Source organism: Oncorhynchus gorbuscha, linkage group LG09 (genome assembly GCF_021184085.1).
Source record: "Oncorhynchus gorbuscha isolate QuinsamMale2020 ecotype Even-year linkage group LG09, OgorEven_v1.0, whole genome shotgun sequence".
Classification (NCBI taxonomy): domain Eukaryota; kingdom Metazoa; phylum Chordata; class Actinopteri; order Salmoniformes; family Salmonidae; genus Oncorhynchus; species Oncorhynchus gorbuscha.
In genome coordinates this window covers 22,963,965-22,988,986 of record NC_060181.1, presented here as the reverse complement: position 1 = coordinate 22,988,986, position 25,022 = coordinate 22,963,965, and the positions used below count along the sequence as shown (strand labels likewise).

Here is a 25,022-nt window from a genome sequence, read left to right as displayed (position 1 = left end):
TGGCCAGGTCAAAGTTGCAAATGAGAACTTGTTCTCAACTAGCCTACCTATTTAAATAAAGGTGAAATAAAATCAAATAAATATATTGGGACCTTGTCCTACACTGCCAAAAGGAAGATGAGCCTCTGAGCCTGTTTCCTCTTCACGTGTCTTCTTTCTAAATAAAATAAAATCAAATGTATTTATATAGCCCTTCTTACATCAGCTGATATCTCAAAGTGCTGTACAGAAACCCAGCCTAAAACCCCAAACAGCAAGCAATGCAGGTGTAGGTGCACGGTGGCTAGGAAAAACTCCCTAGTAAGGCCAAAACCTAGGAAGAAACCTAGAGAGGAACCAGGCTATGAGGAGTGGCCAGTCCTCTTCTGGCTGTGCTGGGAGAGATTATAACAGAACATGGCCAAGATGTTCAAATGTTCATAAATGACCCGCATGGTCAAATAATAATAATCACAGCACCTCAGGAGTAAATGTCAGGTGGCTTTTCATAGCCAATCATTAAGAGTAGCTCTACCACTCCTGCTGTCTCTAGAGAGTTGAAAACAGCAGGTCTGGGACAGGTAGCACGTCCGGTGAACAGGTCAGGGTTCCATAGGCGCAGGCAGAACAGTTGAAACTGGAGCAGCAGCACGGCCAGGTGGACTGGGAACAGCAAGGAGTCATCATGCCAGGTAGTCCTGAGGCATGGTCCTAGGGCTCCGATCTCCCAAGAGAGAGAAAGAAAGAGAGAAAGAGAGCATTAGAGAGAGCATACTTAAATTCACACAGGACACCGGATAAGACAGGAGAAGTACTCCAGATATAACAAACTGACCCTAGCCCCCCGCCACATGAACTACTACAGCATAAATACTGGAGGCTGAGACAGAAAGGGGTCAGGAGACACTGTGGCCCCATCCGATGATACCCCCGGACAGGGCCAAACAGGAAGAATATAACCCCACCCACTTTGCAAAAGCATAGCCCCCACACCACTCGAGGGATATCTTCAACCACCAACTTACCATCCTGAGACAAGGAGTATAGCCCACAAAGATCTCTGCCACTGCACAACCTAAGGGGGGCGCCAACACAGACAGGATCTGGAGATCACGTCAGTGACTCAACCCACTCATGTGACGCACCCCTCCTAAGGACAGCATGAAAGAGCACCAGTAAACCAGTAACTCAGCCCCTGTAATAGGGTTAGAGGCAGAGAATCCCAGTGGAGAGAGGGGAACCGGCCAGGCAGAGACAGCAAGGGCGGTTCGTTGCTCCAGAGCCGTTCCGTTCACCTTCACATTCCTGGGCCAGACTACACTCAATCATATGACCCACTGAAGAGATGAGTCTTCAGTAAAGACATAAAGGTTGAGACCGAGTCTGCGTCTCTCACTCATGGGTAGGCAGAAAATTCCATAAAAATTGAGCTCTATAGGAGAAAGCCCTGCCCCCAGCTGTTTGCTTAGAAATTCTTGGGACAATTTGGAGGCCTGCGTCTTGTGACCATAGGGTACGTGTAGGTATGTACGGCAGGACCAAATCGGAAAGATAGGTAGTCACGATTCTAGCAGCCGTATTTAGCACTAACTGAAGTTTATTTTGTGCTTTATCCAGGTAGCCGGAAAGTAGAGCATTGCAGTAGTCTATCCTAGAAGTAACAAAAGCATGGATTAATTTTTATGCATCATTTTTGGACAGAAAGTTTCTGATGTTTTTGCAATGTTACGTAGATGGAAAAAAGCTGTCCTTGAAACAGTCTTGATTATGTTCATCAAAAGAGAGATCAGGGTCTGGAGTAACGCCGAGGTCCTTCACAGTTTTATTTGAGACGACTGTACAACCATCAAGATGAATTGTCCGATTCAACAGAAGATCCCTTCGTTTCTTGGGACCTAGAACAAGCATCTCTAAAAGTAGAAAGTTTGCCATCCACTTCCTTATGTCTGAAACACAGGCTTCTAGCGAGGGGAATTTTGGGGCTTCACCATGTTTCATTGAAATGTACAGCTGTGTGTCATCCGCATAGCAGTGAAAGTTAACATTATGTTTTCGAATGACATCCCCAAGAGGTAAAATATATAGTGAAAACAATAGTGGTCCTAAAACGGAGCCTTGAGGAACACCGAAATTTACAGTTGATTTGAGGACAAACCATTCACAGAGACAAACTGATATCTTTCCAACAGATATGATCCAAACCAGGCCAGAACTTGTCCGTGTATTCTATTTTGGGTTTCCAATCTCTCCAAAAGGGAGTCTTTCCTGGCCACTGTGCTTCTACTTGTACGTTGGAGTCTACACTCTTGGAAAAAAGAGTTTGAAAAGGGTTCTTTGTAGAGGGATAGGATTCTACAAAGAACCATTTTAATTACAAATAATTTGTAGACTGCAAATTGACTGCAAGAAGCCCAAACAGGTATAATGTTTGGGGGACAAACCAAAGAACCCTGCTGGGTTCTATTTATAACCTTTCTTTCTGAGTGTAAGTCGGGTTACTATAGAGCCCTTTTTGACAACTGCCCATGAGAAAGGGGCTTTATAAATACATTTGAATGACTGCCCCACCCCCCCTTTCTTCCAGGCTTTGAGCTTTCCCACTGCGAGGACCCTGGGGTGCCCCAGTTTGGCTTCAAGGTCAACGACCAGGGACACTTCTCTGGAAGCACCATCACCTATAGGTGCAACCCTGGCTACACCCTGCATGGCAGCGGAATTCTCAAGTGTATGACCGGAGAAAGACGTGCCTGGGACAACGTCCTGCCCTCTTGCATCGGTAAGGGAACTAAGTAAAATACAAGCACACCCAGACATACTGTATGCACACATGCACACATGCACACACTACCAACCCACACTGGTTAACTCCTATGATCAGGAACAACTGACATCTCTTAGCATAGCGGATTTGTAGACGGCTCCCTTCATCTATTTTCAACTAATATTAGCCCACAGTGCTTCTCCCAGTTAACCTAGTAGCAGTACAGTACTCCAGCACAACCCAAGCCCCTCCTCTTCTCTCTTTATGTCAAGTTAACCACAGAAGAAGAAGTAACCACGGGTCCCTCCCATTTGTCACAGTGATCTAAGCTGCAGCCAATGTGCCTCACCAGCTGCATAATGTATTCACCAGGCTAGGGGAGTGCAGACCAGACAAGCAGAGCTCCTGCAGGTCATTGATATGCTGCAGGAGAACAACCTGCACTGCAGGCTGCAACTATGTAATATCCATTAATCAAGAGGGTTTAATTCAGCCTTATGTTGCACTATGTCCTCTTAATTGAACTTTGTCTAAAAATGTGCAGTGCTTTGCATTTCTTAACGTGAATACAAATGTATTTGTTTTTTCCTTTTCTTTTGAATGAGTAATGTCTTGGAGAGATTGGTGTATGTGAGAGCTGGATTAAACTAGCCAATACAGATTGGAGATATCTTCAATCTCCGAGGTAGATTGTACAGATGACATTGAAGTTCTTGGTTGAAAGTGGGAATTTGTCCTCATTGGAGAAGGCACATGATGGGTATTGTGATAGCTATCGTTAGTTCCTTGATTATACTGATTGATCGTAATTAGATTCAAAGAAGGGTGCCCTTAGTGACTTCAAATCAGATTGGATCTCACTATGATTCAGTTTGAACTAGATCTGATTAACCCCGTCCTGTCAGTCTATTTTATGAGGAAGAGATACAATGTACACAAGGACCAGCCTTTACAACAACAACAAAATGTACAATTTGGAGTTTAACATGTGAAAACATGAATGGCCCCACATGAAATAGCTGATTTCACATGTGAAACCATATTTTCACTTGTATTAAATGTATAGTTCACATGTTAACATCACCTTTTCACATGTGAGGAGAAAAAACATGTTTTTTGCAGTTGTGAATTGCAGTTGCAGAATATCGGGTATGCAGTTTCACATGTGAAATTCACATTTTAAAATAAAACATTTACATGTGAAAATCAAACACATGTGAAAAACTAATTTGTAAGAACTCCACATGTGAAAATGTCACTTTTGGCCTCCCGAGTGGCACAGCGGTCTAAGGCACTGCATCACAGTGCTAGCGGTATCACTACAGACCCGGGTTCGATTCCAGGCTGTGTCGCAGGGAGACCCATGTGGCGGCGCACAATTGGCACAGCATCGTCCGGGTTAGGGAAGGGTTTGGGCGGCCAGGATGTCCTTGTCCCATCGCGATCTAGCGACTCCTAGTGGCAGGCCAGTCGCATGCACACTGACTTATGTCGCCAGTTTGTATTTGTATTTATTATGGATCCCCTTTACTCTTCCTGTGGTATGGCAAAATTAAGGCAGTTATACCATTTTAAAAACATTACAATACATTTATCACAAAATTCACAACACACTAAGTATGTGCCCTCAGACCAATACTCCACTACCACATATCTACAACACAAAATCCATGTGTACATGTGTGTATAGTGTGTATGTTATCATGTGTGTGTATGCATGTGTCTGTGCCTATATTTGTGTTGCTTCACAGTCCCAGCTGTTTTTTATCATCTACTGCTTGCATCAGTTACGTGATGTGGAATAGAGTTCCATGTAGTCATGGCTCTATGCAGTACTGTGCACCTCCCATAGTCTGTTCTGGACTTGGGGACTGTGAAGAGACCAGCTGTACAGTGTTTCCTCTGACACATTGGTGCGGCTGGCTACCGGGTTAAGCGAACAGTCATTGGTGCGGCTGGCTACCGGGTTAAGCGAACAGTCATTGGTGCGGCTGGCTACCGGGTTAAGCGAACAGTCATTGGTGCGGTGGTCTTCCAGGTTAAGCGAACAGTGTGCTTGGCAGGGTCATGTTTCGGGGGACGCATGGCTCTCAACCTTCGCCTCTCCCGGGAGTTGCAGCGATGGGAGAAGACTGTAACTACCAATTGGACATCACGAAATTGGGGTGAAAATGGAGGGACAAAAATGTAACTTTCATATGTGGAATTGCAAGTTCCCAAGTGAAAAACTAATTTGCAGTTTCAAATGTAAGAAATCTACACGTGAAAGTTAGACTTGGTCTCTGGATTTAATACTAATGATGCTTTATTGCACATATGACCATAGAAATTACATTTTTTAAACACAATACTAGCCCTCTCAAAGAACTTCCCATATGGATACATATTATAGGCAAGCATATGAGCACATAGTCGTTTTATATACAGTATATAACTTCCTGGATGTAATATAAAGACTGTAAGTAGTTCAATATTATGTGGATTATTCCAGCCAACATCAATAATAAATACGTAATCATCTGACAGATATACAGTGGTGTAAAGTAACAAAGTAAAAATACTTTTGGGGGGTATCTGTACTTAACTATTTATATTTTTGACAACTTTTACTTTTACTCCACTACATTCCGAAAGAAAATGTGTACTTTCCCTGACATCCAAAAGTACTCGTTACATTTTGAATGCTCAGGTAGGACAGCAATATGGTCCAATTCACATACTTATCAACATCAATGCATTATCACACCTAATGCCTCTGATATGGTGGACTTACCAAACACAAATACTGCATTTGTAAATTACGTCTCAGTGTTGGAGTGAGCCCCTGGCTGATTGTAAATAACAATTTGAGCATCTACTTTTACTCATGTATGACAATTGAGTATATTTCCCCACCACTGTATTTAATGGCATTTAAAATCAGATACTGTTCGGCGTTTACTCAAGTAGTAATTGACTTTCACTTTAACTTGAGACAATTTCTATTAAGGTATCTTTACTTTACTCAAGTATGACAATTGAGTACCTTTTCCACTACTGCAGATTTTAAAATACTCTTATCTTCATATCTCCTTCAATTTAAAAAGTGGAGTCAGTCATTTTGAATGACCTTTGCAGGAAGTGTGCTTTAGAAATTGGATTACCTACCTTGAAGCTACCTAACTTTTCATATTTCCACCTTTTATTATAACAGATGAAATATTTAGCTATGTTTGATTCTGGTCCGCAGGTGTAGGAGGAGGTGTGAAGAGAGAGGATGTATCCCAATGGCACTCAACTCCCTATGTAGAGCACTACTTTTGACCAGGGCCCATGTCAAAAGCAGTGCACGATATAGGGATAGGGTGTCATTTTGGGATGCAGCTTTGGCAGACAGAGTAGAGCATGTGGTTTCTCAGCCAAGATAAGTAATATCCTCTGAGAGGGAACGTAATGCTTTTGAGAGCAAATGATAAATCAGCACTTTGCTCTGCACTTCCTCAAGTCTAAGTGATAGTGAAGTGTTTTTTATATAGCGAGAGATCAAACTTCGAAAAACTGTAGGGTTCTATCAAACTTTATTTAAAGTGCATTTACAATTGCAGCACACATTACAGTAATACAATACAGTACAATTAAAGAAGTAAAAGCATACAAGAGGCAAGGGCTCTATTTGATCAAAAGTCCTGGGCCCATGTCCACAAAGCATCCACAAAACATCTCACCAAGTCTGGAACCCTCAGGACCCTGAACAGCTTCTACCTCCAAGCCATAAGACTACTAAATAGTTAGTTAAATAGTTACCAAATAGCTACCTGGCCTATCTGCATTGACTCTTTTTGCTCTAAGGTTTATGACTCATCACATACACTGCTGCTACTGTTGATTATCTGTCACTTATCTCCTGGTTATATGTACATATCTACCTCCATTACCTTGTAACCCTGCACATCGATACTAGTACTAGTACCCTTTTCTCTCTGCATTGTTGGGAAAGTGAGCCTTTCATTGTTAGTCTATACTTGTTGTTTACGAATCATATGACGAATAACATTTAATTTGATTGAATGTTTGCCCTGTGAGGAATGAGCTCCACAGGACGTTGGTTTAGAGCATTGGTTTAGAGCATACAAGCATTTCACTACACCCGCAATAATATCTGCTAAACATGTGAATGAAACCAATAAAATGTTATTTGATTTAGAGAGAGGAGGCTTTTCCCTCCCTCCCTCCCTCCCTCCCTCCCTCCCTCCCTCCCTCCCCCTCCCCCTCCCTCCCTCCCTCCCTCCCTCCCTCCCTCCCTCATCTAAACATTTTTAGTATTAATGTTGAGTATTAATGAACTAGCGTTCTGCATTTTGTGATTTAGGCTTAATTGAACTAAGGGTGAGAGATTGAGAGGGATTGAGAGCGAGAGGACTAAGGGTGAGAGATTGAGAGGGAATGAGATATTGAGAGAGAGGGGACTAAGGTTGAGAGATAGAGAGAGAGGACTAAGGGTGAGAGATTGTGAGGGAAAAGGAGATTGAGAGAGAGGACTAAGGGTGAGAGATTGAGAGGGAAATAGAGATTGAGAGAGAGGACTAAGGGTGAGAGATTGTGAGGGAAAGGAGATTGAGAGAGAGGAATAAGGGTGAGAGATTGAGAGGGAAAGAGAGAGAAAGAGTGATTGAGAGAGAGAGGACTAAGAGTGGGAGATTGAGAGAGAAATAGCGATTGAGAGAGAGATGACTAAGGGTGAGAGATTGAGAAGGAATGAGATATTGAGAGAGAGAGGACTAAGGGTGAGAGATTGAGAGAGACAGAGATAGATGGGCATTTAAAGTTGGTTAATCAAGTGATAGTGGAGGTAGACTGATAATGGGTGGGTTATGTAAGCCTCAGCTGCCCTGGAAGCAGTCAGCAGGAAGCATTCAGCAAGAAAAGCATCAGCAAGAGAAGCAGTTAGCAGGTCTCATGTTCAGCGTTGGGCTCGTTTCCCGTGTGATTGATGTCCCGGAGAAGAACAAAACATGCCAGGCGGCAGGCGCACTGCAGCACACCGGGTTTTGGTGGCACCGAGACTGACACTGCCACACTACCACTACGGCACTGTCGTCCTGTCAGGGAAGGTTTTGGGCTGGCTGCTTATTGCTCTGACAGTATTGTATCCCAGATGCACCATATTTCCTATGTAGTGCACTATAGGGTGCCATTCGGCACGTAGCCCAGGAATCTGCAAACACTCTCGGGCGCGTTATTTTTTTATTGAGATGATTCGCATGGCTTGGCTTCACATTCTCAAGAGGAGCAGTAGACGTGTTACATTTGTTTGCAGCCACCCACTAATTATTTCCTCTCAGCTGTGTACGTGTGTCTGTACCTTTGTGTTGTGTACGTGTGTGTGGGAGTAAGTGTGTGTGTATGGGTGTGCACTATAGGCCCTTGTCAAAAGTAGTGTACTATATAGGGAATAGGGTGCCATTTGGGATGCAGCCAAGAATCTGCAAACACTCTCTGGCGTTATTGACAGTGGTGGAAAAAGTACCCTATTGTCATACCTGAGTAAAAGTAAAGATACCTTAATATAAAATTAATCAAGTAAAAGTGAAAGTCACTCAGTAAAATACTACTTCAGTAAAAGTCTGAAAGTATTTGGTTTTAAGTATATTTAAGTATAAAAAGTAAAAGTGTAAATAATTTCAAATTCCTTATATTAAGCAAACCAGACGCCACCATCTTCTTGTTTTTAAGTTATGGGTAGCCAGGTGCACACTCTAAAACGCATACATCATTTAAAGGGAAGTATGTGTGTTTAGTGAGTCTGCCAGATCACAGGCAGTAGGTGACCAGGGATGTTCTCTTGATAAGTGAGTGAAATACTCTGACACTTTTGGGTGTCAGAGAAAATGTATAGAGTAAAAAGTACATTATTTTCTGTAGGAATTTAGTGAAGTAAAAGTTGTCAAAAATATAAATAATAAAGCTGAAGTACAGATACCCCAAAAAACGACTTCTGTCTGTATTTTTTTAAAGTACATTACACCACTGGTTATTGATTCATTGAGATGAATCACATGGCTCGGCTTCACATTTTCAACAGGAGCGGTAGACTTCTGTTTCATTTCTTTGCCAGCCACCCACTAATTATTTCCCCCTAGCTGTGTGTGTACATGTGTGTTTGTGTACGCGTGTGGGCATGTTCTTGTGTGCGAGCAAGTGTGCATACATGCGTGCGTCTGTGTCCCTGTCCCTGCATGCATATTTTGCGTTTTGAATGTGTCACTGCAAAACTCAGCTGTGATAGCCTTTCATCTCCTTTAATGCATCTCCATAGCAACAGATACATGTATATCCTGTTTTCATTATATTTGTGTTGTTTCTCCTTACAGCTGAATGTGGAGGAAAGTTCACAGGCGAGTCGTCTGGACGCATCCTGTCCCCTGGATACCCATTCCCCTATGACAACAACCTCCGTTGCACCTGGATTATCGAGGTGGACTCAGGCAACATCGTTAGGTACTGATCAATTAGTATTCATCAAGAATCCTCCTTTTCAAGTATTCCCCTATCATGTCTCATCTCTGTGCATTTCAACAGCCAAGCCAAGGCCAACTCTTGTAATATAATGCCTAAGAAAAGTACAAGGCTACAGCGCTCTCACACTGTGTTCCCACTGAACTGACCGATCTGGGGGGAGCTCTGGTCCGGACCATCCCTGTGACAGAGACGGAGACGGAGACACACACACACACACACACACACACACACACACACACACACACACACACACACACACACACACACACACACACACACACACACACACACACACACACACACACACACACACACACACACACACACACACACAAACATCCAGGCAAGAAGGTAGACATTCTCCAGTGCACCAGTACCCTGTTTTTACACAATTAGAAACAAAAAACATTGTTTTAAGTGAGAAGTAAACATTGATCTAAAGCCAAAATGCACATGATCACCACAATGCCTACTTCCCTCATGCTCTCTACCAAGGTTCTCCAGCACACAGCTATGACCTACTACAGTAGCTATGTTGGTCTATTGTACTTCAAACAATGTGTAGGCAGGTTGCTTAGGATTCAAACCTTCTCAAACAGCCCAATCCATAGTCTTAGAGGAGGGGCTCCCACAATAATATGATTTGTACTGCATACAAGGTAAAGTATTGGATTATTCACACACCACGCTAAGCCATTGTCCCATTCCACTACTTTTACAAGCTTTTTTTATTTTATGAAAGGCAGCTTAGCTGTTATACTTATAAGACAGGCTTGATTGAGTGATCTGTTTCGTCTCGTAGTAATTCATGTGCTACCTGCCGGGTTGTTCTTTGCCATTTAAATTCTAATTGATTTCAACCTTTATTTTAGCAATATGTCACTGAGAAAAATAGATATTTCATAATCACATCCTTTTTTGGTCAGTAGGTGGGCAACATACCAACAGGGGATGGATGGTGTGTTGGACACAGTCACTCATACAGATAGAGAAGTCTAAAGAATCTGTCTGCGTTCCTGATTTCTGTAACTATTGGATCAACTGTGTAATATTGGCACAATGTCAAAACCACTTGATTTGCAAACATGGCCCTGTTTTATCAATTGCTGTGTTGACCAATTCTTGTTCATTACCTTTGTCAAATGTATATGTAGCTGAATGTTAAGTTTCCATTTGTATTTATTTTTGCAGTCAAGATGGTGAGACACATTTAGGCCTATATCTATAACACAGGAGATTGATGGCAACTTAATTGGGGCGAATGGGCTCTTGGTAATGACTGGAGAGGAGTAAGTGGAATGTGATCCAATACGTCAAACACATGGTTTCCAGGTGTTTGATGCCATTCCATTTGCTTTGTTCCAGCCATTATTATCAGCCGCTCTCCCCTCAGCAGCCTCCTGTGATCTAAAAATACATACAGCATAATGATAGATATACAGTGCTTTCGGAAGTATTCAAACCCCTTGACTTTTTTCACATTTTGTTATGTTACTTACATCCATATTCTGAAATGTATTAAATTATTTTTATCCCTCATCAAACTACACACAATACCCCATAATGACAACGTTTCCTCCAGACTTGATGCTTGGCATTCAGGCCAAAGAGTTCAATCTTGTTTCTCATGGTCTGAGAGTCTTTAGGTGCCTTTTAGCAAACTCCAAGCGGACTGTCATGTGCCTTTTACTGAGGAGTGGCTTCCGTCTGGCCATTCTACCATAAAGATCTGATTGGTGGAGAGTTGCAGAGATGGTTGTCCTTCTGGAAGGTTCTCCCATCTCCACAGAGGAACTCTGGAGCTCTGTCAGAGTGACCATCGGGTTCTTGGTCACCTCCCTGACCAAAGCCCTTCTCCCCCGATTGCTCAGTTTAGCCAGGCAGCCAGCTCTAGGATGAGTCTTGGTTGTTCCAAACTTCTTCCATTTAGGAATGATGGAGAACACTGTGTTCTTGGGGACCTTCAATTTTGCAAAAATGTTTTGGTTCCCTTCCACAGATCTATGCCTCGTCACAATCCTGTCTCGGAGCTCTACGAACATTTCCTTCAACCACATGGCTTGGTTTTTGCTCTGACATGCACTGTCAACAATGAGACCTTATATAGACAGGTGTGTGCCTTTCCAAACCATGTCCAATCAAATGAATTTACCACAGGTGGACTCCAAACAAGTTGTAGAAATGTCTCAAGGATGATCAATGGAAACAGGATGCACCTGAGCTCAATTTAGTGTCTCATAGCAAAGGGTCTGAATACTTATGTAAATAAGGTTGTTGTGTTTTTTATTTTCAATACATTTGTAAAATGTAGAAAAACCTGTTTTCACTTTATCATTATGGGGTATTGCGTGTAGAGTGCTGAGGATTTTGTTTTATTCCATCCATTATAGAATAAGACTGTAACGTAACAAAATGTGGAAAAAGTCAAGGGGTTTGAATACTTTCCCAAGGCTCTGTACATTATTATAATAGCAGGACAGTGTAAAGTACATTATCCCTCTGAAAAATATGAATGAGAAGGTTTGAATCCTAAGCAACCTGCCTACACATTGTTGGAAGTACAACAGACCAACAGAGCTACAGTAGTAGGTCAAAGATGTGTGCTGGAAAAGCATGGGTGAGGTCGTCATTGTGGTGTTCATGTGAGTTTTCTTTATTTTCTGCTTCAGAACAATGCCTTCTTCTCAGTTAAAAGATATTTTTTCTATGGTTTTTACACCGAAAGGTGAATTTACAAAAGCATAATTCAGCATACTGTAACACAGCAATAAAAGTAAAAGTCAATTAGCCTATCTCAGAGATAAAAAGCGAGAGAGTGAAAGTCTGACAGGAGATCCTCTCAGAAATAGTAGAACTGTAGTGTCAGTAGAACTGATTGAACTTGGTGCTTCACTGGGAATGTTGGCTAGAAAAAAAGAGAAACATACAGAAAATGTTTTATCGTCCTTGCAAAAGTCTAAATATACATTTTAAGCTTCCCTGAAACAGGAGCAAGAAAATCATCTGTATATGATCTTTTTCAATTGGAATGCAGTTCTATTCATTCCACAGCTACATTGAGTTGACAAAACATTAGGAACACTCTTTCCAGGACAGACTGACCAGGTGAATCCAGGTGAAAGCTATGATCGCTTATTGATGTCACTTGTTAAATCCACTTCAATCAGATGAAGGGGAGGAGACAAGAAGGATTTTTAAGCCTTGAGACAATTGAAACATGGATTGTGTATGTGTGCTATTCAGAGGATGAATGGGCAAGAGAGAAGATTGAAGTGCCTTTGTAAAGTATGGTCATAGGTGCCAGGTTTGAATGTGTCAAATAATGCAACGCTGCTGGGGTTTTCACACTAAACAGTTTCCAGTGTGTATCAAGAATGGTCCATGACCCAAAGGACATCCAGCCAACTTGACACAACTGTGATAAGAATTGGAATCAACATGGGCCAGCATCCCTGTGGAACACTTTCGATACCTTGTAGTGTCCAAGCACCAACAAATTGAGGATTTTCTGAGGGCAAAAGTGAGTGCAACTCAATATTAGGAAATGTTCCTACTGTTTTGAACACTCAGTGTTTTCTACTACTATAGTTCGCTCCCTTTTTTTCACGGGCTTCCAGGCATTTACTCATTCATTAACATGGATTTGGAATGAGGACTGTGTGGCTAGTTGGGCATTTGTGGATCCACTTGTTGGAGAAGTGTGCCAGGTCAGTCGGAAAGCATCACAACCTCTCCCTTGACTACTGTCACATTACGTGGCTCAAGAGCGAGGAATGAAGTGAGGCAAACTCCTTCATGTTCTGCGCCAGCAGATGGCCTGCGCTGCTGCTCCCCCTGACATCATAGTCATCCACCTTGGTAGAAACTAATTGGGACACACAAAGGGGACAGCCCTGGTGTGTCAGATGCAAACTGATTCAGAGGTAGTCATCCGAACAACGATGGTCTACTCTGACATAGCGCAGCAGAGGAGTTTGATGTTTCAATAGGAGGAGGACAAGCGCATAAAGATGGCCCTGTGCTCTGTCACCCAGCTGATTTTAGCATTTCTCCATGGCAGGCGCATCCTCACAATCCGCCCCTCTGCCATGAAGCACTGCGTCCCTGGGCAGTACTGTAAGGATGGCGTGCATCTCACTCACAGATGAGGGCAATGTCCTCTTCCATGAGATCTGAGTGCTGGAGAGAGGCTGTCAAAACTATAAATGAAAGAAATGTATCCTCTGGGAGGCCCACCCACAATCTTCAGATCCACAAGCAGTAACTTTAACCACTACACTACGAATCCTGTTCTTAAAACATTGACTATGACAGACCAGTTAAATGGACAGTCTGGAAGATTTTGTTCCAAAATTATTTTGTTCATTCACTCAGTACAGGGTGAACATTTATTTATCTTGCTTGGTTGAAATTCAATAGTCTAACACAGATGGTTTGATGAAAACAGACTCGTTTAATCATGTAGCTAACCAAGTTAGCAAGCATGTAATTTTCTTTTGACTGCGCACAGCAGGTTGCAAAACTTAAGCAAGCTGAGAGTAAGTTCGATTAATCTACCCCGTGGTACACCAGAATATGGCCCGTCAAGTCGTCAGGCGGAAGTGGGAAGGAAAGAAGAGGTAGTGTTTTTATCAAAAGCAATCACATTTCCATGTGAAAACACAGAATCCTACTCATTACCACACATGCTTAATTACCTCACTTTTGTTTTGCTCCTACTTTGCTGTCAGACAGAGCGGGGCACCTACCCAGCGAATCAAAATATATGTTTTTCATTTATTGATTGTCTACAGTAGCCTAGGTTTGTTCACATAGATTTCTTATGACTGGCAGCATGATGCAAGCAGCTGTGTTGTTGCCGAGCAACTGACCCGGTGTTAGAATTCTGAGCTTTGTCTAAAAAAATATGCTACCATCGTCAAAAATGCTACATAAAGATAGCACATTGTTGGTTATTAAAGGGCAGAAATGAGCATGTGAGAGCAATACATTATAAATGTAATCAAAACTGTTTCCCGACAAACTTTTTTCCACCCTAAAACTAACGGACGGCTCATGACGAGAGGAGGGTGTGTGTTTGTACCTCTAATCAAATTGATTTGCCAAGTTTAATCGACATTGGTGTCATATTGGCTTAGATATGATGGTGAGTTGAATCAATCCCTACTATAGTGATCGGCGGGACTATAATAGTGAAGATCTGCACGTCCATTCCAGCAGGGGTACAGGAGTACAGGTTGTCCCTCTGTCCTCTCTCCAGTCTAGTCTACAGATACCAGATACTTCTTTGTTTTTTGCCTGTCCTGCACATCTTCGACCCCAGGGTTGGACAGCCTAATGAGACTCAAATGCTCAATCATAGACTCAATTATTAGTATTGCATGGAGCCGGAATGGTGTAACCTTGGAGGCAAACAATTTGTTCTGTTCCAACTCCCAGTGGCACACCTCGTTTGAAATCATATTTTTATTCATGACTTTCTTTATTTTCTTCCACTGGCGTCTTGATCAGCACAGTCTGCTGAATGGTGATGTGAAAGGAATGTTATGACCACGTGCACCAATTACCTGCCAGGTTCTCTGACTTATAGCTCGTTGCTCGTAGCTTGATGTCTCTACAACATCATTATGCCTAGATAGGCACCTCAGTTTTGCATCACAGCAGCACTTTTCCATGCAAAATAAAAAAAAGGCACTGGGGCTTTCAGCTGAGTGCTTGCATTTTCTCAAAAAGGAATATCAAAAACCATGGAAGAAATATGCACAGATTTAGAACAAACTGTATTGCTAGCAATGCAGAACAAACTGTGTTTGTATGAGGAAACAGTTGTGTTGGTGTAACACATTCAGTGATTTGACTTGATTTATACCTTTTTTGTCCATGAGGAGCAAAGGTCGTCCACAAATTATAAAGTTATTGCTATGAGTATTGCAATTGTAACATATATTTTATTGCTCTGTTATTCCATGATTTATTGCAAGTAATTTACTGCAGCCTAGGGTGGCAGTACTTTCTCAAAATTCCCAGGTTTTACAGAAACCTGGAATCCTTCCACCAAGATTAACTGCTAATTCCGTCCTGATTCCAGGAATTTTCCAATTGGGATTTCTGGAAAACCTGGGGTTTTAGGGTACGTTACAGGAAGTTTGCAACCCTGCTGTAGTGTACATGATTAATTTTCCTCCTCCTCATCTCTCAGCCTGCAGTTCCTGGCCTTCGACACAGAGGCATCCCATGACATCCTCAAGGTGTGGGACGGCCCTCCTGAGAATGAGATGTCCCTGAGGGAGGTGTCTGGCTCTCTGCTCCCCGAGGGGATCCACAGCACCCTCAACCTGGTCACCATCCAGTTTGAGACTGACTTCTACATCAGCAAGTCTGGCTTCGCTATCGAATTCTCAAGTGAGTAGTCTGTTTGTGAAAAGTCTTGGAAGTTTGTATCTTCTCTGTGTCAGTTTTACTGTGTCAGTTTCAGTATATCAGTTAGAATGTACATGTTCGGGTTACCTGCTAAGAATGTTTTTATTGTATGTGTTTGACTCTGTGATGGAAAACTTCACTCACTGTATTATCTGGGGACTTTAATTGACTCGATACTTAAAACCAGACATACAAACTGTTTATCTGTTAACTGTTAACATAAAACCTATTTGCATAGACTCACGTGATTCCCTCCCTACGTCGTGACCGGCAGGTTCGGTGGCCACCGCCTGCAGAGACCCAGGTGTACCCATGAACGGCAGTCGTAACGGGGACGGGCGAGAGCCGGGTGACACCGTCACCGTTCTCTGTGACCCTGGGTATGAGCTCCAGGGAGAGATGAAGATTACCTGTATCCAGGTGGAGAACCGCTACTACTGGCAACCCAGCCCTCCTGTCTGCATAGGTGAGTGCTTTAATTACAGATAGAGCTAGGAGATTTTTCTCAGCACATGACCTGACCAGGAAAGGACCCTTGGCTCTAGTTATAGCTTTGTATTGAGGTTAGTACTGTTATGTTCTAATTATTATAGTAAGAACTCGACAGACACTATGAAAGCTTAAACCAGTGTATTCTTCTCACAGGGCCAATACAGCAGCATTAGACAAAGACATGTTCTTACCTGTGGTAGTATACATACCCCACTTTGGGGTCTCCTCTTTATAAGTACTGCCACATGTGACCATTGTCCCTGCACTCGGCCCCTCCTAAGCTTAATTATGGCGCCCCTCATGTCTCTATTATAACTACTGATTAATAATATAACTAATGATGAATAATAGTTCAAGCTCAGAAATGCAAACATATCAGTACAAACAGTTAGAGCCTGGGGTTTGTATTGAGGTGAGTACTAACAGGTGGAGCCTGGGGTTTGTATTGAGGTGAGTACTAACAGGTGGAGCCTGGGGTTTGTATTGAGTTTAGTACTAACAGGTAGAGCCTGGGGTTTGTATTGAGGTGAGTACTAACAGGTGGAGCCTGGGGTTTGTATTGAGTTTAGTACTAACAGGTGGAGCCTGGGGTTTGTATTGAGTTTAGTACTAACTGGTGGAGCCTGGGGTTTGTATTGAGTTTAGTACTAACAGGTGGAGCCTGGGGTTTGTATTGAGTTTAGTACTAACAGGTGGAGCCTGGGGTTTGTATTGAGGTGAGTACTAACAGGTGGAGCCTGGGGTTTGTATTGAGTTTAGTACTAACAGGTGGAGCCTGGGGTTTGTATTGAGGTGAGTACTAACAGGTGGAGCCTGGGGTTTGTATTGAGTTTAGTACTAACAGATGGAGCCTGGGGTTTGTATTGAGGTGAGTACTAACAGGTGGAGCCTGGGGTTTGTATTGAGTTTAGTACTAACAGGTAGAGCCTGGGGTTTGTACTGAGTTGAGTACTAACAGATGGAGCCTGGGGTTTGTATTGAGGTGAGTACTAACATATGGAGCCTGGGGTTTGTATTGAGTTGAGTACTAACAGATGGAGCCTGGGGTTTGTATTGAGTTGAGTACTAACAGGTGGAGCCTGGGGTTTGTATTGAGGATTTTCTACTGACCACTATGTGTGAGCTGAGCAGGGAAAAACTCTTGGCTGTCCTTATGGCCTTCTGTTGAGGTGAGTGCTTACAGGTAGATCTAGAAGTTTTCCTCTCTCTAACCTTACTTCCTCTCAATAGTTGTCTGTTGACTCCCATCTAAAGGAGCTGTAACAAGAAAAGAGCTCTGGGACAACTATCACGTAGCAGCCCATTGGTGTTGCAGAGAGATTTAGATCTGGCAACCCAGCCCAGGCTCCTAGCCTGCTAATAAACATATGGTATCCCTGAATGTTGCAGAACCTAGCACCAAGCAGTACTTGAGCTCTAAAGCCAATGAGATGAGTGACTGTCATTGCTTTCCAACCATTTTGAACAAGGCAAGCCATTGATGAATATCAAATTATTGGACGCAGAGCCGAAGATCCCTCTCTCTTTTCAGGGACGGCACACTTATAAGAAATACCTTGACGAAACCTCAAGGATTCTTGTGTTTTAATGTGTTTTTGTACAGGGCCTGTGTGTAGAATTTGATCTCTCAAAACTCAATGCATCAATTACCATTATGGTTACAAAATCCCCAGGTTTTCCAGAAATCATGGTTGGATTAGTCCAAGAATTTTCCAACCAGGATTTCTGAAATTGCTGGGGATTTTGGGAATGTTATCAGAATTTTGCAACCCTATCCACCATTCAATTTCCACAGAATATCATGCAGTTTTCTGACTACAGAATAACAGAGACAGTTCATGTAAAGAGTGTCAGTTAGTATATTTTTTATTTGCTCACTTCTTCTCTTTCAGCCCCATGTGGAGGAAACTTGACTGGATCCAACGGCTTCATCCTGTCTCCCAACTTCCCCCATCCCTACCCCCACAGCAAGGACTGTGATTGGCTAATAGCTGTCAACTCGGACTATGTCCTATCGCTGGCCTTCATCAGGTAACGTGGCTGCATATTAGGCGCTAATACAGTTGAAGTTGGAAGTTTACATACACCTTAGCCAAATACATTTAAACTCAATTTTTCACAATTCCTGACATTTAATCCTAGTACAAATTCCCTGTCTTAGGTCAGTTAGGATCACCACTTTATTTTAAGAATGTGAAATGTCAGAATAATAGTAGAGAGAATTATTTATTTCAGCTTTTATTTCTTTCATCACATTCCCAGTGGGTCAGAAGTTTACATACACTCAATTAGTATTTGGTAGCAGTGCCTTTAAATTGTTTAACTTGGGTCAAAAAATTTGGATAGCCTTCCACAAGCTTCCCACAATAAGTTGGGTGAATTTTGGCCCATTCCTCCTGACAGAGCTGGTGTAACTGAGTCAGGTTTGTTGCCCTCCTTGCTCGCACACACTTTTTCAGTTCTGCCCAAAAAATGTTCTATAGGAATGAGGTCAGGGCTTTATTGTCCTTAAGCCATTTTGCCACAACTTTGGAAGTATGCTTGGGTTCATTGTCCATTTGGAAGACCCATTTGCGACCAAGCTTTAACTTCCTGACTGATGTTTTGAGATGTTGCTTCAATATATCCACATAATTTTCCTGCCTCATGATGCCATCTATTTTGTGAAGTGCACCAGTCCCTCCTGCAGCAAAACACCCCCACAACATGATGCTACCACCACTGTGCATTGCGGTTGGGATGGTGTTCTTCGGCTTGCAAGCCTCCTCCTTTTTCCTCCAAACATAATGATGGTCATTATGGCCAAACAGTTCTATTTTTGTTTCATCAGACCAGGGGACATTTCTCCAAAAAGTACGATCTTTGTCCCCATGTGCAGTTGCAAACCGTAGTCTGTCTTTTTTATGGTGGTATTGTAGCAGTGGCTTCTTCCTTGCTGAGCTGCCTTACAGGTTATGTTGATATAGGACTCGTTTTACTGTGTATATAGATACTTTTGTACCTGTTTCCTCCAGCATCTTCACAAGGTCCTTTGCTGTTGTTCTGGGATTGATTTTCACTTTTCGCACCAAAGTACATTCATCTCTAGGAGACAGAAAGCGTCTCCTTCCTGAGCGGTACGACGGCTGCATGGCCCAATGGTGTTTATACTTGCGTACTATTGTTTGTACAGATGAACATGGTACCTTCAGGCATTTGGAAATTGCTCCCAAGGATGAATCAGACTTGAGGTGTCATGTTTTGTCATTAATTATCATGTCTTGTCCCTGTGCTTTCCCTTCTATTCGTTTCCCTCTGCTGGTCTTATTAGGTTCTTTCCCTCTTTCTATCCCTCTCTCTCCCCCTCCCTCTCTCACTCTCTCGCTCTCTCTTCTCTCTATCGTTCCGTTCCTGCTCCCAGCTGTTCCTATTCCCCTAATCAATCATTAAGTCTTCCCACACCTGTTCCCGATCCTTTTCCCTGATTAGAGTCCCTATTTCTCTCCTTGTTTTCCGTTCCTGCCCCGTCGGATCCTCATCTATAATTCACCGTGCTGTGTCTATGTTTTGCCCTGTCGTGTCGTGTTTCCCTCAGATGCTGCGTGGTGAGCAGGTGTCTGAGTCTGCTAGGTTCAAGTGCCTTCCCGAGGCAACCTGCAGTTCTCGATCAAGTCTCCAGTCTGTTCTCGTCTTTACGAGTAGTATTATGCTTTTTGTTTTGTAAAGTTTCTTACTGGATTAAAAACTCTGTTTTCGCCAAGTCGCTTTTGGGTCCTCATTCACCTGCATAACATGAGGTCTACAATAATTTTTCTGAGGTCTTAGCTGATATCTTTTTATTTTCCCATGATGTCAAGCAAAGAGGCACTGAGTTTGAAGGCAGGCCTTGAAATACATCCACAGATACACCTCCAATTGACTTAAATGATGTCAAAAGAAGCTTCTAAAGCCATGACAAAATTTTCAGGAATTTTACAAGCTGTTCAAAGGCAGTCAACTTAGTGTATGTAAACTTTTGACCTACTGGAATTGTGATACAGTGAATTACAAGTGAAATAATCTGTCTGTAAACAATTGTTGGAAGAATTATTATTGTCACGCTCAAAGTTGATGATCTAATTGACTTGCCAAAACTATAGTTTGTTAACAATACTTTTGTGGAGTGGTTGAAAAACGAGTTTTAATGACTCCAACCTAAGTGTATGTAAACTTCCGACTTCAACTGTAGGTGCTAGTTTTCTCTGAAGTGATTAAGGCCTACTCTCCCTATTAGTTCCACTGAATGCACACATGCACGCAAGGTGGACATTAATGGGAATTTTGTCACAATCACATTGAGGGGTGTGAGGTGATTATAGAACGATCTCTGCTAACTGCTATCACTGTTATATTAAGATGCAATTCATGTGTTCGGCGGGTAATTAGCTTCCCCAGCTGGACTTCCTTGCTTTGACCTTTCTGAGCTCCCCACTTTTAAGGTGCTGTATCAAGACATCTCGGCCTGCGTTGACTGATGCAGCCAATTAATAGAAGAACAAAGCAAGAACTTAATGTGTTTCACACCTAAATTGCGTACATTTCTTCATTTAACCTTTGGCGCCGGCAAGGCTTGAGCAGGCGCAGGGGCCTTCCATTGCAGACAGGGGCCAAAGGTCAAAACGGGGTTAGGTTTGACTGCCGATAGGCTACACAGTGTGGTGTATAGCTAACAGATGTTAACGCTGCTGCCACAAGTTAAACTTCTAACCAACAGCTAGCTCCTCCTGCTCCTGTCTGCATCAAAGTGTGGTGCAGCCACGTACCTGTCCCTTGGCAACCCGCTCTGTGCCAGACATGAGGCTGTGAAATCCTAATCAGGAAGGTGTGTGTGTGTGTGTGTGTGTGTGTGTGTGTGTGTGTGTGTGTGTGTGTGTGTGTGTGTGTGTGTGTGTGTGTGTGTGTGTGTGTGTGTGTGTGTGTGTGTGTGTGTGTGTGTGTGTGTGTGTGTGTGTGTGTGTGTGTGTGTGTGTGTGTGTGTGTGTGTGTGTGTGTGTGTGTGTGTGAGAGAAATTGAGGACTAAGCGTGAGAGAGAGAGTGAGGACTAAGGGTGTGAGAGAGAGATTGAGGATTAAGGGTGAGAGATTGAGAGAGAGAGAAATTGAGGACTAAAATTGAGAGAGAGAGAAATTGAGGACTAAAGTTTAGAGAGAGAGATTGAGGACTAAAGTTTAGAGAGAGAGATTGAGGACTAAAATTGAGAGGGAGAGAGATTGAGGACTACGGGTGAGAGTTTGAGAGAGAGAGATTGAGGACTATGAGTGAGAGAGAGATTGAGAGATTGAGGACTACGGGTGAGAGATTGAGAGAGAGATAGAGATTTGGGACTATGGGTGAGAGATTGAGAGAGAGAGATTGAGGACTACAGGTGAGAGATTGAGGACTACGGGTGAGAGATTGAGAGAGAGAGATTTAGTACTATGGGTGAGAGATTGAGAGAGAGAGAGATTGAGGACTAAAGGTGAGAGATTGAGACATTGAGGACTAAAGATGAGCGATTTAGAGAGAGAGAGATTGAGGTCTAAGGGTGAGAGATTGAGGAGAGAGAGAGAGAACTTGTGCAAGACAGAAAAATAAAGAAAGAGAGGGGGTGAGTTAAAGGTAATATCTCCTTAGTTGTATTAAAAAAGTAATGTTTTATATTTGAGCTAAAAGCAAGCCACTGCAGTGATGAGGACACAGCTGTTTTCAAGCGACCAGTATCAGGCAGCCATTTTGGTTCCACCAGTTAGACAGTTTCATCTGTTGTGTAAAGCGAGCTCTCTTCTCATTTGAATGGTCCTATCCCACAAAACAATGAAGTAAATAACACAGTACAGTGGAAAAGTGGCTATTGGCAGTGGGACGTGGTACAGGGTTAACCAGGGTTCTCTAATGACTCCATTACTGACACTATTCTCCCCCAAAAAGACCACCACATTAAATATGTTACCAATCAAAATAGAGAAAATTAATAATAATATATTGTAAAAAAGTCAGGGTTGACATGGTGAGGAATAAGGAGGCCCAGCACCTAGCCCTGGGGGACACCATTTTTAACTGCACCAGTGTAATATTATATAGTAAAAAATGACAGCCGGGTTAACAGTGGGTTAACTGTGGGTTAACTGCCTGTTCAGGGGCAGAATGAGAGATTTGTACCTTGTCAGTTCAGGGGTTTGAACTCACAACCTTCTGGTTACTAGTCCAACGCTCTAACCACTAGGCTACGCTGCTGCCATTGCATTGGCAAGGTGGCAAATTTGGATTTCATTGTCATTGTCACCAAATTGGGTATTATCTTCACCACGTATTTGTTAGCTATCAAGTAAAATTGGTTGAGTGACAGCTCCAGGCTAAGCTATTAAAACCATCTGAACACATCTGGTTATCAACATTTAATGACTTTATTAATATAGAGCATGTTTAGATTTCTATTATCTTACAATGAGCCCTTAGCCTTAGACACAGGCTCATTGAAGTGTGGCAATACCACTTAGCGTACTCTTTCAGAAATATTATTAAAGAAAAGACACCTCCAAATCTCTCTTATGTAAATGAACTTCTCTGATAGAGAAAATGCACACACACACACACACACACACACACACACACACACACACACACACACACACACACGCACACACGCACACACGCACACACGCACACACGCACACACGCACACACGCACACACGCACACACGCACACACACACAACACATGCACACACTCATTCTCGGAAATGCGGAGCATGGGAGAGGAGCTGTTAGTAGAAAAACTTTTGTGATGAGGTTGCAGCTCAATAGGATAAGTGCCTCATCTTTGACTATACCAAAGCAATTACACTCCCGGGGTATTTATAGATGCTAGCGTCCTTGGTGTTAGCTTTTTCCCACAGAACAGATAAGGGAAATTAATGGAGCGCTAGCAACCGCTAACTGGGAAAAGGGGGATATAATAATGTTGTCAGCCTCCACAGCTGAGACCCATAGAGAGGAGAAGTTACAGATGATCTGAGGAATCTATTCCTTACTATCTGTGGCATTGAGTGGACACAGGCATCTGAGGCATCTGTCACTGTGTGTCAATGTGTGAATCGCGGGGCCTTTCGAGTGTTGTCGCTAACCTCCCACCTCGACCGTGCATTCAAGGACATGAAAGCAGACAATAGTTTCTAGTCATCTCTGCCGATTTGATTTGATGTATTGCTGTATACGGCACACAGACAGATTTATTGAAACCCAAACAAGCTCAGCAGAAAGAGAGAGAGAGAGTTTCTCTAAAAAAAGCACTCTCCTCCAGATATGGTATGGCGGGGGAATTGGATGGAGTCTTTGATCTGATTTGTCTCTTACTCCCTCGCTCTCTCTCTCTATCCCTCCCTCTAGTTTCAGCATTGAGCCCAACTATGACTTCCTGTATATCTACGACGGACCAGACAGCAACAGCCCTCTGATTGGTAGCTTTCAGGACAGCAAGCTTCCGGAGAGGATTGAGAGCAGCTCCAACACCATGCACCTGGCTTTCCGCAGCGATGGCTCTGTCAGCTACACCGGTTTCCACCTGGAATACAAAGGTAGCAGGACAGAGGAACGTTTCTGCTTAGCTGTTTAGATTGGTTCCTATACCAACGTCAGAAATGTGCATAGTTTCCTTTCATTGTTTTGTATGCGCAGAATGTGTCATGAGAATCCAAATGCTTTCTATCCACAGTATTCTGGTAGTAGAGGTGGATACAATGTTTTAGCATTTGAATTAGGAGTTTTGTTAAACTCTCCTCAACATCTTTCAACAAATAAACTCCCTCACTGCCTGTGTTACCTGTTTGCATCTCCTGTTCACACTACTGTTAAAGCTTATTTGTTATATACAGCATATACTGTATGTGTATATATATCTTTCCCCTCTTCAGCCAAGCTGCGTGAGTCGTGCTTTGATCCAGGCAGTGTGATGAACGGGACCAGGCTGGGCAGCGACTACAAGCTGGGTTCCACCGTGACGTTCTACTGCGAGTCGGGCTACGTACTCCAGGGCTACTCCACGCTCACCTGCATCATGGGGGACGACGGCAGGCCCGGCTGGAACAGGGTGCTGCCCAGCTGTCAAGGTACAAAACATGCATACTGACATAGGCCTACCTGTTGAAGCTAGAGAAAGGCCGTTAGATATGGTCATAGCAGTGTACTAATGGAAATAAATATGTTAGGATGTTTACTGAGCTGGAAGAAAAATCCAATAAAACAATTTGTTGGGATTGCCCAAAAGTTGTAGTAGCCACTGTAAAACAATCAATATGACTTACAGCACACATGTAAGCACACGGAAGATAATCACAAGACTAGACTGCTAAGCTGTCTGTGTAATCCTTATGTGTGTTCCATGCTGCTCGCTTCTGGAAGACTTCGCATTGGCCAATGTATTGAATAAATGTGAGCTAGATGCTCCTTCAGAGAGGTACATTAGAAGTTGAGCGGTGCTTTGTGTGTCTGTTTGTGTTCCCCAGCACCGTGTGGGAGTCGTTCCACAGGGTCAGAGGGCACGGTGCTGTCTCCTAACTTCCCCCGCAACTACACCTCAGGACACAGCTGTGTGTACTCCATCTCCGTGCCACGAGAGTTCGGTAAGTACACAAGATTATACAATTCATTCAAATTTGAGTGAAATGACACTGATAAGCTCGGGACTTTGGTAAGGACACACGTCCTGACACTTGTGCTTGGGATATGTTTGGTGTGACATATGCTGGAGGTGGCATGAACTCATAACAGTCTTTCGTAAAAGACAGATTTTTGCTGCCAACTCCGTGCCACCTAAGTTTGGTAAGGACACATACAGCATAAACTGAAACGTTGAGACCCTTGGTGTGAAATAAGATCA

At 42.9% G+C, this 25,022-nt stretch overlaps 1 protein-coding gene across 1 annotated transcript in view; it reads left to right on the top strand.

The window, feature by feature from the left end:
* The window catches only part of LOC124043287 (CUB and sushi domain-containing protein 3-like), a 720,075-nt gene that overhangs the window by 496,473 nt on the left and 198,580 nt on the right, over positions 1–25,022 (top strand). Inside the window, exons 24-31 of the mRNA XM_046361728.1 lie at positions 2,564–2,755; positions 9,091–9,217; positions 15,438–15,640; positions 15,933–16,124; positions 18,043–18,181; positions 23,534–23,721; positions 24,058–24,252; positions 24,649–24,765. Coding sequence (XP_046217684.1) covers positions 2,564–2,755; positions 9,091–9,217; positions 15,438–15,640; positions 15,933–16,124; positions 18,043–18,181; positions 23,534–23,721; positions 24,058–24,252; positions 24,649–24,765 — 1,353 coding nt within the window. The remainder of the gene's footprint in view (positions 1–2,563; positions 2,756–9,090; positions 9,218–15,437; positions 15,641–15,932; positions 16,125–18,042; positions 18,182–23,533; positions 23,722–24,057; positions 24,253–24,648; positions 24,766–25,022) is intronic.